Raw genomic sequence first — 15621 nt, forward strand, 5'->3', positions numbered from 1 at the left:
GATTGATTGTGACAAACCAATCTCTTTGACGAATTGATCAACACAGCACTTTGTGTGTCAGGATTCTGAATAATACTTCCTCCTCCAATACTCGATGAATCACCTTTTGCCCCTGAACCTAAGGGATTGTTGAGAACATGTGGTTTCACAGCTAACAAACAGAATCGACTGTCCACTGATCCGTCCTGACAGACAGCAGACCTCTGAAGGTGATGAAGTGATGCCAACACTAGCATGACCTGAGGAGTGCTGAATAATGCTGGTGGAGTTGCGTAACATGCACATGACGTTGACATGAGGAAAATATCTTGCCCCCCCCCCCGGCTCGGTTCTTGGGTGTAAAATTTCTAACTTTATTTGTTTTTTGAACAACAGTGCTTGGAGTCAATGTGAAAATTGTACTCTTGTCTCTCCTTCAGGGAGAGAACCAAAAGCCCCGGGAAACTGCCAGAGGCTTTGGACTGTGAACATCTGGGCTCCTCACCTCTATCACACACCTTTTCTTAGCAGGAGGTGGGGAGGTAGAAAACTCTGCAGGCTTCTTCTTGGCCATTCCAAGGGCAGATGAGCAGTTTCACCCAGCTATGGTTGCCAAGTAGTGTTTTCTCTGATAAACCTATGAACTAGCTTGACAACCTGACAGTCTGATGCTGCAGAGGAGTGACCGCATTGTAAAGCAAAGGCACAGAAACCAGTCACTCAGGCCAAGCTATTTAACAGGTGTTTGAATAATCTAGCTTTTCCCCCTCAAATCATATTATTAAGATGTTTTTAGACATTAATGAATCACATGAATTTGCATAAAAGAAGCATTATATGTCACCTACGTCTAAGAAATGGATGTAAAGATACACAGATATCCCACACTGTCACTGCTGTGACTTGTTTCTATGACTCTGGAATGTAAAAAGCTGCACACCTTTTCCCTGAGTAGGAAAAGTATCAATATGACTTTGATGTTTAAGCTCAGTAAAACATGGTGACAGTAGTGACGCAAAACTGATTTTATTTTATTTATTTATTTATTACTATTTAAATTACTCACCCCAAATGTCAAGAGAAAGCTGGAAAAACTTTCTCATCCTCTAATGTCAAGAGAAAGCTGGAAAAACTTTATAACTCTCATCCTCTAATATACCAAATGTATTCATTCAGGCCTCCTCTCTTCTACATAAATATTCTGTTCAGTGTCAAGGATGTGTTCGCTGGCGGTTTAAACTGGTTTGTATTTCATCAACCATATTGTTTCTAAGTATCACCTTCATTAAAGTGTTATAAATCGGAGACAGAGTTGGGCTAACCTCAAGTCTTCTTGTCTTAAATATTTTCTGCAAACATGGCTAGCTAACACTAAGTTACTACAGCAGAGAGAAAGACTTCATACCTCCAGAGTTTTGCACTTGCCATCCAGGCGGCTGCACAGCCGCTGGTAGTTGGCTGTTAGCACGTCCAGCTCAGATCGCAGGGCATCGTGGGCAGTAGGTGGGGCCTTGGCAATGAAGCTGTTCACGCTGTCGGTGAGGAGTTTGACCTTCAACTCCTTGGAGTGAACTTCCTCCTGTGCCCTCTGATGGAGAGATGAGAAAAATGAATGTCACCTGCAGGCATGACCAAGGCTGATGTATCACTGTAGCCACAAATAGTATGCAATAGTTTGCAATTGTAGCAACATTTTAGCTTCTTCAGCTTCTATCTGAAGTGTATACAACATAAAGCCTTTCTGGGATAACTATAAAATATCTATTAACAACATACATCTACTGTAAGCTAACCCAAACTCTGTTAAGATGCTACTAGGGTCCATGGTTTTAAGGAAGGAACCACTGGTTGCGAAATTTGGTCCTAAAAATGTAGCTTAACAGGGATTGACAAAACCTCATGCTCTATTAAGATCAAATACAGATCTAAGATGTTCGTTCAAAGCCTTTTGTTAGGTGCTTAGAACAGACTGTGCCTTTAATAGTTAATTAAATCATTTTCTTCACCTCATTCATGATGTCAGCATTTTACACTGGCTGAGCTTCCATCTGCCTCGCCTCTTAAACCCTGCTACAAAGCTAAGCTCAGTTAAATTAGAATCGTTGGACAGCCGTTAACTGCTGATGTGTAAGGAATACGAAGGCAAAAAAAAAAAAAAGATGGACGATTCCAGAAAAAAAACATTCTATTTCATCAACTAATTTGATAACCAGAAAAGGAAGCTGACAAAGGTTAGCCTCTAGTTAGCTTAAAGTTAGCTTAACAAAGCTTAACAAAAAGATAAACTAGGAGAATTATAAAAAAAAAAAAAAATTCAGCTACATGAAATGTGTTTTTACTCTATCATGACTATACAAATGCACTTACCTTGAGCTCTTCCACAGCCTTACGAAGCTCTTCTGGTGTCTTGTAGGTGAAGTCTCTCTCCAGGTAGTCTTCTTCTGCCTGGTTAATCCACTCCTGCATCTCCTGCATCTCCTTCCTCAAAGCCATGGTTTTGTCCAGGCCGCCCTTCAGTGCCGACTTTTTTGCATAAGCCTGAAACAAGGACACAGAGGTTTTGTACTTAACAGAACCTTGGAGCCAGCTCCAAGTGGAGTCTTCGGGTGACCCTACCTGTTTACAGACATTCTCCCACTGCATGTTGAGCTCATCCAGCTCTTTTTGGATGTGGACAGCGAATGGCGGCTCTGCCTCCTTCTTCAGGTACAGACCCACCTCATTGATGCCATTAACACTGGGCTGGATGGTGTGGATGTCGTTCACTAGAGCCTGGAATTCAAACGTGAAAAGAATGAAGGTCCACATGATCAAATACTGGGAGACTTAGTTAGTTATCCCTAGAAAATATATGTATATATTTAAAGGTATATAAGAAAAACTCTCTGATTCTGTTTAAAGTGAAGGAAAAGTCCTTTACATTTTATTTTACATCAATCATATTTCTAGCTTTCGTCCTTCTGGATGGGCATTTATTTATCCTAGCCTGTAAGCTAAACTGTATTGATTTCTCTTGCTAACTCCTAGCTATCTACTGTATAAGCGTTTTTATTTTTTTATTTTTTTTTAACTTTCCAGACTTTTGGCAAAATTAGGCAATATGTTTGGCTGGTTGGAGTATATATACTTATACACAATAAATAATAGTGAGTATCATTTTAAGACTTGTGTATATGTATATTTAGGTTGTGATATGTATATTTAGGTAAACAAAACAAAATAAAATATACTGTTAAAAGCAACCAACCATTTTATAATGTTACCCAAGTCTATTATTGCCACTGTTTTTTATTTCTATCTGATGGTCGGCCCTGATTCTAATTTGAAGAAAGAAGTCACGGGTCAAAAAAGGCCATGGGATTAGAATCATTTTGTTCAGTACTTAAGAATTAGGATCACTACCTGGATAAAAGGTTTTCCTACCGTGCATTGTTCCAGCTGCTTCTCCAGAGCTTCTGAGTCTCCTAAAGCTGGCCATTCTTCATTTAAGAAGATGTCCACATCTGCCATCCACTTCTTCAAAGTCTTAACATCATTCTGAAACAGATTAACATGGAAATCGTATAAAAGTTGTGAAAATATACTCAATATACTCAAGGACTCCAATGACAAACTTAAACTGTCAACACTCTCACCTCGAACTGCAGGAGTTTTGCCATCAGCTCCTGGAGTCTTTGGGCACTTTCTGTTAGTGTGGCACCAAGTCGTCTCCACCGAGCCATAATGGAGTCTATCTCTGTGCGATACCTACAACAGACAAATAACTACCAATAAAAGCCAAAAAAACAGACATATAAATCTTAAAGGATTTACTCCTAATTAAATTAAAATTGGGCAAAGTTGATGAATGTTAGCAAAAAACTAGCTACAAACAGTAGCAGTAGCATTTGGGAAAGAAGACCATGAGTTTGTGTCTAACGCTGATTTAAGCATTCCGTCATTGGAGTGCCTTTCATACTTCATACTTTTGGCTGATGTCTGGAGGAGCTTTCTGAAAGACCTGCTCCACAGCTGAGTTCAGGTAGTCTACCTCCTCCTGATGTTCATTCAGTGAAACCTGCAGCACCTGTGGGATAGGAAACAATGGAAAATGAAAGATAAGATATGTCCTTCCATATGTAGGCTAACTTTGTATTCTATTAATTATTTTGACATTTTCTGTGCAACAATTTAATTGTTCTCTTATGTTTTAAAAAACCTAAAGTGAAAAAACAAAAGGAGCTAGTCCGAGAAAATACTTCGCACAACAAAGGAATAGCTGGATTCCACAGAGATAAATAAATTGGACTGAAAAAGAGAGAGGGATTTGTATTGCCTGGCTAGTATAGATTTTGCTGGAAAGGATATGGGGCAGGTTCTGGTGATAAAAACAGACATGAAAATATGCTATTGAGTATAGAGTGTTCTAAGAAATACGTTAATGAGCTGGTGTATTGACAAAGAGTAAAAAAAGTGCTAATTATCAGGAGCTAGGTGGGCACTTGAAACTGTAATTATACTACTGTGGTAACAGATTGGATATGGAAAAATGCTAGGCTACGGCCAAAAATCTTGACTGAGTAGTCAAAATATTTCAGCTTTATGCAAAGAAGGAGTGTTACAAATGTGATATTTTATTTGAGAGTCCTGATGGAGAAAAGAGAAACAATCTAATGGTGTTGGTGCTTTGGACATGAAGATGGTAGGTGTCACAACCGAGGAGGTAAGGAATAACAGGAGATCAGGGGAATTCTTCTCTCCACGTGGATTTACTTTGCACAACTGGCTATTTTACTCACAACACTGCTGCTTAACTCTATTTACAAATAGCCATAAAACTCAGAAATGGCTTTGGCTCTACAAGCCTGTTGGGCTGTATAACACTGTAATCAGTTTTTACTACAGGTACTAAAGTTATATCGACAAAAGTGATGCCAAGCTGCCAAGGCAGCAGGCTTTAAAGGACGCTCTCTGCTGCTCCTCTGGGTTGGAGACACTCAGAGAGGAAACACCGTCCAATAACACAGCTCTGATTCACAAGCACAAACGAGTGTGTTTATAGTGAGCATCGGATTCACAGGTGTGTGTCAACACAGCACCCAATTGCAAACCACGGTCAAGGCACCACACCTCACACACTGCATATCTTCTCTCTTGCTAATGTTTTAGCTAATCATGGTTAAACTTGTTCACATTTTAAAATTTAAAATGAATATTTTCTGGGTTTATATATACCTAGTTGGAGATGGATGGATGGATGGATGGATTTTCTGGGTTTATATATACCTATATACCTTCACACCTTTGTGTCTCCAACTTCACACCCCACTGTTCCACTGTTTTCACACAGGTTTATACCACCTTCACATACTTCTCTGCCAGTCCTCATACCTCAGACATGATTTCAGTATTTTTTATTATCTTTCAATTTTAATAAATTTTTTGTTGAACAACTTTTAGCCCATGCTTATTGTCCTAAACTTTAAGTCATCATATCGTCATCATTATCATCATCATCAAGCTGACCTTTAGTAACCTTTTTGCAGCTACTTTTAAGCGTACTTATATTTCGTTATTCATCTTTTAGCACTGATTTGAAGAGGGAGGATGGCCCACATGTCAAATGATGCCTAAGAAAAAAAAGACCTGAAGTTTGACATACAATGACACTGTTTATTTACTAATATGTAATAATTCTACCATCTACTCACTTATGATCTTAAAATACATTCTTACTGCACATGTCTAGTGTGTGGAGGGTTGAACTTTAGTTAGACACCAGTGTTGCATCAGACCAGCCTCACAGCACAGGGCAGTATGACTGACAAGCCGACTGACACAACTGTCAAAAGGATTTGGAGGCACTGTGAAATGATTAATAATTTTGAGAACAATGGTTTCACCAAGGTTATAAAAAAACTAGAAGCCATCATCAAGATGCACACAATGAATAAAACCCACAATAACAAAATTAGTCAACTAATAAAACAAGATTTAACAATCTGACAGGGACAAATGTCCAATCAGCCCTGATTTTGTCCTGTAAACTAAATAAACAAATGATGGCGACAGGTTTGTTCATTAATAAGGAGGGACATCTTAACCCCTGATCCAGACAACTGAACAAGATTTAGTCAAATTAAAATGGGCTTGTGAGACTAGAAATACATAATGAGTGAACATACAGTGAGGTGAGTTTGCTTTTATCTCTTGGTGTTTCTTTCTGTGTTTACCTGAACATCCTTCAGTCGCTGCTCCATCACAGGATACTCTGTTACGGCCGTAGATGGTATGGAAAGTTTGGCCTCACACTGCTGAAGCCAAGCCAAGAGAGCTGAGATGGTTTCCCGGTACCGAGCCGGTGGCAAACTTTCCAAAACTGTCAGAGGGACAGGGAGATAAATTGTACTTCTATTTTACATCCCACTTAGCCTCTGTCTTCTGCAGCAGACTTTGTCTAGGATCCACTTTTAAAAACTACCATTAAGCTGAGCAAATCCATGGATCAAATCACCTTGGCCTCTGAACCTCTTCACTAAACACAGTTTTACACAGTTTGACACAAATCTGACTCCATAGGCAGGAAAAAAGACAAAAATGTACAAAAAAAAGAAAGAAAGAAAAATTCCCATTTAAATAACCCTTATAATCCTGACACAGGAAAAAAGACAAAAATGTACAAAAAAAGAAAGAAAGAAAAATTCACATTTAAATAACCCTTATAATCCTGTTGGCAAAAAAGCTGACACGCTCATTTGAATATATGTATTTCCCTCTTCCCTGTGTGAGGGAAACCCAGTTGTGCGAGGGAGATTTTGATGGCGAGTTCATCCTTCCTTAACCTGTCCACATTCATCTGCCTCTGTTTTTCCTTTCATTTCACTTGACTCCTAACCTGCTCTTTTCTCCCCTGTATTCTCCCTTCCACACAGCCCTTTGCTGTAGTCCTGCCTCCCACACTGCCTTCTACTCTTTTCCTTGTCTTTGTCAGTCCTTGCCTTGTTATTTTCTTCTTTGCTTCCTTTTGTCTACCTTTTTCAGTTTTTAGCAGTCCTCTCCTACTGGGTTTTACACACGGCTCTACACGTCTCCTCTCTCTCTGTCACTTCTTTATCTGTATATCCTTTTTCACAGGCATCCTCATCCTGGTCCTCTATTATTTCTACCTTTCCTCCTTGTCACTCCTCATCTTTTATTGATTTTTTTTTCCTACCTTGTTCCTGTCTTAACTGTTCTGTTCTCCCTTTAATCTTAAATATTCACAATCTGCTGAGTTTTAAGGAATAAAGCCAAGTCTAAAATAAGACTTCAAATACAAGTCATCACAGTATGAAGTGGGGCCGACTGCTTTTATCAGACATGTACTGATACATAACCTTTACTGATCCTCTTCACTTATGTTCAGCAACCTCAATAACCAACCTGAGTATCTCTGACGTTCTTCATCCAACCTTCGACCATCTATTACTGTATGTCTCGTCTGTCTGAGATTTCTGGCTAAAGCCATTTACAATATTAACTGCAGCAGTCTTTTTGCTTGCATTTTATATCTATTTTGGGCCAATAACTCAGCTATTTTATTGCTATTGCTATATTGGGCCAATAACTCAGCTATTTTATTGATATTTTTTGTGACTCTTATCTATCCAGCTTCAGTCATTTATTTAGTCGTTTAGTCAACTTTATGCCATTTCTGGGAATTGCAAAATACTTTAAAGTTGTGTGGGCCAAAGAAGTTCATTTGTTTTTTTCACACACATTAAATATAAAATAAAGTTAACTACACTTTTTATAGGACCGTTAAGACTCCCATCATAAGAAATTCAATGGAGAATTCAGATAAAACCATCGTCTGTGCCCTCTCACCTAGACGTAGTTGCCTCTCTCTGGCTCTCAGATCATCCAGCACTTGTTGGTAACGCTCTTTAAAGGCGCTGATGTTGGCATCCAGGAAAGCCGAAGCATCCTCCTCCCCTTCCTTCTCATCCTTCAGCTCTTTCAGCTGCTTCTCCAGCAGGTCTACCTGAGGCTGCAGAGATTCCAGACGAGCGATCTCCTCCTGAAAACAGAATGATGGAGTAATAATAAGGATGAAAAGGCAGGAGGGAGGAGGAGAGATAAAGTGTTATGAGGAAAAAAAAATGATGCACACAGCTCTTTAACATGCCCAGCAAGAACTTGTCTAATAAAAACTTATCTTAAGAAAAGGATTGTGTTCACAATTGAAGTTCCACTCCATTTGACGCGTAACTTCTATTTTACTGAAATGTACTACAGAAATGTATTTTCAACTCTTAATGAATGGGAAGCCAAGCAGGAAATTGAACCAGCTCAGCAAAAATGTTACCGCAGCTTTGAAACTATTTCCCTTCAACTTTGTACTGTCTACAGAGGAGGAAAGAAACACACTTGCAATTAATGCTTATGTGATTAAACAAGGTCAACGGGAAACTAGCTTTCTGTTTCCTTTTTGGAGTTTGAGATGGCTTAAAAAACTTCAGATGTAGGTTTAAAGTGTAAAGCTATCCCAGAGTAGTTGTAATTGAGTTTGATTAAAGTTCAGTCTGATTGGGTCCAAGTCAAGAAGATGGCTCATTTTTCTTTATTATCAGACCCAGGCCTAAAGAGTTGTCGGAACCCACCAAAAAAAAACTTGACTTTGACTTTCTTAGCCTCACCATATGACAAAATGATCAAAAGAAATACTCACAGAAAATGGCTGTAAAAAGAGATGCATGTAAAGAGAAAAATAAATGTAAAAAATGAGTGTAGCCTTCATGGATGAAACATTCTAACTAAATGAACAGAGGCACTCAAAAAACAACAACTAATAATATGGTAGAAGAGCATAAATAAGTGTCATGAGGTCAAATGATTTCTCCGTCTGACTTCCCCACCTGGCATCTGTCCAACTGGACTTTAAGTGGTTCTGGTTCAGATGCTGGTGGAGCCTGGACCTTCAGCCAGTTCTCACTGCCTTCCACAGCCTGCTCACACTGTTCATACAGGCTGTAGAACGCCAGCACCTGTAGATGGCACACACACACACACACACACACACACACAAGGTGAGAATACAGAACACAGTTGTTTTAAATGCTGTTCACAAACAAAATTTTCAGATTTATTCAACATTTCACTAGTAAATTATCAAAATAAAACTTTGTCCAGCAGTACATTTGATAATCAGACTGTTGGCCAAATGTCAATCAAAACAAACAAAAGCAAAGTTCTTTCTGTCTATTTGAAAATGTATTTTTATATAATATATGATAGTATTAGAAGTTTTTTTACCCTACCCTGAGTCCTCCATCACTCTAGAGATTGACTTTAACCTGCTTTGTTTTGTTAATATACTTCTGTCTAGAATGCCAACTGGTGCCAGTGGTGGCTCAGTGGTTAAGGAAGTGGACTTGGGTCCGGAAGTGCTCGTGGCACTGCCCCCACACACTGCCCACTGTTCACTTCAGTGATGGGTTAAATGCAGAGGTCAAATGTCTTCATGTGCAGTGATGTGTGTCACAATGTCACAAGGACAAGTTCACTTTCCTTCCTTTCTTCCTTCCTCTAAAAAAAATCCATTTGTGTGTACCCTACTACATCTGCTTGTGTACTGTATACCATGTCTGAGTGTGTGTACCTTAGTCTGGTACGCCAGCCACGACAGTCTGTCTGCCAACAGAGCACAGAATCCCACCCATCGCTGGTTCAGCTGCTCAGCTGCCTGAGCGATGTCATCAGCACGACTTCCCTCTGAAGAGGTCAACACACACACACACACACAGATTCAAAACATGGCTTTCAAGGACACGGCCATAATGATGTTTGTTTAGTTTTATTTAATACTGGTCAGATCTTTTGGGATCGTCTTGCCAAACTACTGTACATAATGTCTCTTTTAAATTTGAAGATTGTTTAACTTATATCATGAGAAACGTTTCTATTTTGTGTCATTTTTTCTCCCAGCATAGAGCTACTGTGTTAAAGCGCTAACACTTTGAAGCTACTATAGTTTTGTCAAGACATCTGTTGACAGATAAACTCTAAAACTGAATCTAAACCTGGCAGCAACAGGAAAGACACAGAAGTGATGAACACAAAGAGCACACTGATTGGATACAGAGGCAGATGTTATGAACAGTTATTAGCCTAGCCTAGCCTAGCCTGGCCTAGCTGTGGCCAAGACTGACATTGTTTCCAGTGTAGTCAAAATTAACCATTTTTTCTGGACAGCTTCACTAAGGTGTCAGGTAGGATGTCTGTGGACCTGAGGATGGCTAACCTCAGTGTCTGCTCATTAAACACTCGCTGCCTCAGCTCAAGGGTTTCTTCTAACTCCAGAGCTAAGTGTTACCTGGGCTCAGATGGCTTTTGTCAGTGATTTTCTCCACAACTCAGGAACGACAGGATCAGCATATCCTGTTAGATGTACTGTACTCCTTTTTTATTCGGGAAAAACGAATAAACCATTTGAGGGATTTTTAGCTTAGTCTTGTTTCACTTTTATCTTTTTTGATTCATCCAATATTTTCAAATTATTATTATATAAAAATACCACTAAAACCGTAGCTGACGTAGCTATTCCTAAACCAACTTCAATTCTCTGCTGTCAATGTCTTGGAACAATTTGTATGTTTGTTTTCCTATATTTGTACTTAACCTTTATTTATTTCCAAATTATAACTGATAGGGTACATGTCTGCTATTCTTGCTTTTTTTCTTTTTTATATAGTACTCTTCAAACACAGCTACACGTTGGTGTGTGCCATACGTTTGGACTGGAGTTAATCTAATTTTCAAAGTTCTGTTTTTGATATTACAACATATGTTTGGTTTTCCAATAATCCTGTTTAAATTAAAAAAAACCTGAAGTAGATTTAAAAGCTATCAAAACCAGGAGGATTTTTTTTCTTAGAGGAGACACCAGTGAACCAACAGACACATATGCACATGCACATTAGTTGAAGACTGCGGAATGAAAGCAGTCAGGCTACATTTTTGTATTATGTTTGCGCTAACAATCACACAAGGACAGAGGAAAGGAGAGAGGAGACTCTCTTGGTCTGTCTTCTTCTTTTTTATCATTGTTTCCATGGAGACAAGGGTGGGCCAGGTGGAGGCGTTGCCATGGGGACAGACAGTATGTGCATGTGTGTATGTGTCTCCGTGTGCACGTTACCTTGTTCGACCAGTGTCTGTGCTGTGCGTGTTGCCTCCTGGAGCTTTCTGTACTTCTCTGGACGCTCTCTTTCTATCGCCTGTCGCACAGAGTGATGGAAGAACAGGGAAGGACAAGATCAGACACAGATGCTGAGCCTAAGATTTGCATTTTCAATTTTTTAATCAATTAAATTAGTCAGAGTCTAGACAATAAAATTCTCAAATATTTTCTCAACACCTTAAGTATTCATCTTCATTCATCGCACAAGAGAAAAGTTAGGAAATGTGGACAAAATACTTTAAAAATATGCTTTTTGTCCAAACGTTGTTAAACATTCCTAAAGTTTAGCCATGATTAACTTTCAGACTTTGCCAATGTTACTTTTTATTAGAGTCACTCAAGAAAAGATTAGACAAAAACATTAAAAACAATGAAAAATTAAGGCTGGTAAAATGAATGCATTAACTGTGAAACTTCATCAGTGAATTTAATTATACGTTAAAAAAACCCAATACTTTAAAATGCATACTGCATAACCAATGATATAAATGTCAATCAGTTTAATGTTTCTTACAACAGAGTCAATACACATTATCATTAACACACAAAGTGGGAATGAGTTTTGATTTCACCAAAACACCTCAAGCCTAGAATACCATCTTGTTTATCTGCTGTTATTTGTCTTTCTCTTCCAGCAATAAACATGTTGATCGTGATTAACTGTGTTTAATCCACAACCAACTTTTGATAAATCAGATTCAAGAATACAATTGTTTCACCTGAAGAAAGGCACCCTAAAAACCAAATCAGTTTAGATCAAATGGAACTTAATCACCATTGGAAAAGCTTTAAATATTTAACAAATAGTCAAGAAAAGTATCTTTCGGTTAGCTGAATGATTTAGCCCTACATACAGTACATTCATGTCACGTGAAAACAGCAGGCCTTCTTCCACTTACCCTGGCTAATCTGTGCCACTAAGACATTTTCATGCAATCTCTGTCTCGACATTAAAGCTTTGGGTTTTAGTTTATGTTACTGAATCCTTCACTAAAACTAAGTTTTATGGGCTCATTATGTGTTATGATGCAATTTCTGATTTTCAAATACCTATTCGTGAATCTTACTGATTGTGACTGGCCAGATAATCCACAGTGTCAACACAGTTGCTGTCTGAGTGGTGTGTCTTTACATGGTCTTGTTAAGTCTTGTGAGAGAAAAAAAGAGAGCCTTTTTGTGCGTTTCAGATCGCGCCGATGTTTTAATGACATTTTTAGGGTTAGTAATACAGAGGGAGGAGGGGGAGGGTTTAGCACTCAATACTAATATGTAACTCATCCAAATACACTTTAAAACCCTGATGTAAATCTTTAAACCTCCAGGTGCATAACCTTGATTACTCTCCCTGTCCTTATAGATGCAGCAGGATCACTGCTGCATCACAAGCTAAAACTCTCCTGTCCTAAAACTGATTTCAAACTCATGCCTTGTTATTTCTGCAATACATAGCTCAGGAGATTATGCTGTACACATGTGCACACAGTGGGGTTTGGTACCTGAACTTTGTCGTACAGCTCCTGGATGCTGCCGTCCTTTCGTGACACGGAAAATTCTGGACTCTGAAGGATGGCCTCACCACGTGTCATATAGCTGTGAACCTCAGTGAAATCTACGTCAAACCTGAGGAAGGAGAAACTCAGAACTGTTAGTCTTATCTGACAGTTTCACAGGACAGGTTCAGGCTAGTAAATGTGAGAGGAAGAGTTCGGTTGAAGCCATTTGAGGAGGAATTTTAAATGATTTGCCCATAAAATTAGAAGATAGAGTGGACATGGTGAGGTTGTTGGCAGATGAATAAAATGGTTCCTGACTGACATTAGGTCCTTCAATTAGTCAAAATTAGTTCTCCAGTGCAGTGTTTCACAATCTATATATACAGTGTATATATGTGTGTGTGTGTATATATATATATATTTATATATATATATATATATATATATGTACACTGTATATATGCTTGATCCTTCACAAAATACAGTATACATACAGACAGTTATCAAACACAACTGTTCCGGTACCAACTTGCAGCAAAAGTACACAGTTTTTAACTACACTTACATTTAAGTGCTACAATTAGTAAACACTGTGCTGAATTTTTTAGTCACACCGTAACTGCAGCTACATATTTTTTTTTATTTGAAAAGAAAACAGATTGAACTATAAACTACTTTATATGTCTACATAAGACATTTTGGCTCAGAATAAGCTTTACTACAACTCTGCCAGCAGCAGAGATTCTAGAATTGTATTAATCTAACATGGCTATGGGTTTCGTCTACATCTATGTGAACACCATTAGCAAATGGAACTTTGTCACCTACCTGCTTAGATAGGATAGAAAAAACGGGTGCATGAAACTGAATATTTACAGCAAAAAAGGTTAGAAATCCGATAAACCTAGAGAAAATATTGGTTTAAATTGTTTTAAATAAAAAAAAAAACTTAATAAACATAAAATACCCAACAGTTAGTCACATTCATTGGTTATCTTAGGAAAGGCAGATGTATGTAGTTATGGCTATTAGCATAGTTTTGATCTGCACTAATGCACACCCACCTTTTCCTCAGTTCAGAGTCACCCACCACCTGTCTCTTCTTCTGTGGTGGAGGAGACTCTCTAGTTTGACGGATGGCCGACACCTTATCTCTCGTCACCTTGGTGACGGTAGAGGTGACAGTGTGGATTTGTTCAGACTGCTGGGCTGTGCTGATGGCTGAAGACAGCTGAACACAGACAGGAAACAAAATATTTGAAAATTAATTGCAATATGCTGCACAAGCCAGTAGTTAAATATTATGTTATTTAAAAAAATTGTTCTAATTCCAATGAAATTAAAAATGCACAAAAACATTTTCTAAGCTGGACATTCAAGGCATTGGAAAACCAGGCTCTAAAACCACCAACTGTCAATCATTCACAGAACAGTTCAGATGTGAGTGTTATAAAAGGTAAAAGATAAATTTACTAAATCATTTATAATGATAAACATGCATATAAATAATGAAGTCAACAATATAGCTGTAGAATTAAAGGATTGCAACAATAGTTACAAAAAAGTTCAATGATTGCTAAGAATGTATTGAAAACATAGGTACTAAAAACCTTGGGTAAATTTATAGTTAAAATTTCACTGAGTTAGTCAACAATATACCAATTATTACACAATCTTTGGTAAGGAACAACAAACATATACTAAAAGCTAAAAGTTAAACCAAGCTACAAATAAGCTCAAACGTAGCACAGAAATAGCTTTCAGCTATTTTATATAAATAAATAGAAGCCAGAACTACAATAGACATAACAATGAAATCTGACCAAACATTTTAGAGGAGTAATATAAATAGCTCCCATTTAAAAGCCCCAAATTCTTTACCTGCTGGGATTAACAGTGTTTGGTTTTACCTGTGTGCTGCTCAGCTCCAGACTCTGCACCAGTCGGTCCCAGCGCTTGGCAAAGTTTTCCAGCCTGGCCTCCAGTTTACTGGCCACCTCCTTGTTTCTGACACTGGACAGAAGGTCTTGACTCATGGAGCACAGTCTGTCCATGGTGGGGCGCTTTACTTCCAGCTCTGTCTTTATCGTCTGAAAAAACCCATCAGAACATTCATGTGTGGTAGTAGATTTGGGGTCAAATTTATTCACTTGGCTCTAAAGGAAGGTCAAACCTAAAAGACTTTTTTTTTTTTTTTTTTTTAAATCCTTACAGTTAGACGGCGCAGGCAAGCCACCATTTCTGCCTGATCTTTGAGGTTGGATGTTTTAATAGAATTCACCAGTTCCTCCTTCTGAGTCAGCCAGGAGTCAAACAAACACTGCCAGAGTAGAAGATAACAGCAGATGAAGGCAGGATTATGCACTTGGCTCAAATAAATGAGAAAGCCTGGCTCAGTGCCAGAGCTGCACATTAGATGTCATTAAATAAAACAAAAAAAAAATTGAATTAAATTAGGGGAAAATCATAATCACTTAATTTCTACAAACAGTGCAGGGATATATTTTACGTCTTTAAACAGCAACGCCCTGCTGATTGACCTGATTGATTTAATCCTGTGGAGTTCTCTGAGCTGATGTCATCTCTAAACCAACAACCTGTAATAGAGACATCTGTCTACACTCTGATCTCCCACAGTCATACCTGCTCATTGGTGAAGTGCTGCCATTTCAGTAAAATCTCCTGGAGCAGAATCCAATGTTCCTCAGTCCATTTACAGATGGCTGCCCAGCGATCACCAAGCACCTGCATACACACACACACACACACACACACACACACACACACACATACGTAGATTATAATATATAATATACGTAACCCCAAAAAAATTCCACAAGGATAATTTTGTTCACTAGATTTCCATTCATTTTCCTTAGGGGATAATGGTTTCAAAATTTCAAAATAGTCTTTAAACTCTGTCAGCTATTTTTACTTTATAGTTTATGT

General features: G+C 38.4%; 1 protein-coding gene across 1 annotated transcript in view; it reads right to left on the reverse strand.

Annotated features, from left to right (window-relative positions):
• LOC103389473 (dystrophin) overlaps positions 1 to 15621 on the reverse strand; it is a 159323-nt gene that overhangs the window by 69001 nt on the left and 74701 nt on the right. Inside the window, 16 exon segments of the mRNA XM_025062208.1 lie at positions 1385 to 1567; positions 2347 to 2517; positions 2596 to 2751; positions 3403 to 3516; positions 3615 to 3726; positions 3945 to 4045; positions 6192 to 6337; positions 7825 to 8017; positions 8856 to 8984; positions 9599 to 9711; positions 11138 to 11216; positions 12676 to 12799; positions 13737 to 13903; positions 14583 to 14762; positions 14885 to 14992; positions 15316 to 15417. Coding sequence (XP_024917976.1) covers positions 1385 to 1567; positions 2347 to 2517; positions 2596 to 2751; positions 3403 to 3516; positions 3615 to 3726; positions 3945 to 4045; positions 6192 to 6337; positions 7825 to 8017; positions 8856 to 8984; positions 9599 to 9711; positions 11138 to 11216; positions 12676 to 12799; positions 13737 to 13903; positions 14583 to 14762; positions 14885 to 14992; positions 15316 to 15417 — 2178 coding nt within the window.

Source organism: Cynoglossus semilaevis, chromosome 14 (assembly GCF_000523025.1).
Source record: "Cynoglossus semilaevis isolate Cse_v1.0 chromosome 14, Cse_v1.0, whole genome shotgun sequence".
Taxonomy (NCBI): Eukaryota; Metazoa; Chordata; class Actinopteri; order Pleuronectiformes; family Cynoglossidae; genus Cynoglossus; species Cynoglossus semilaevis.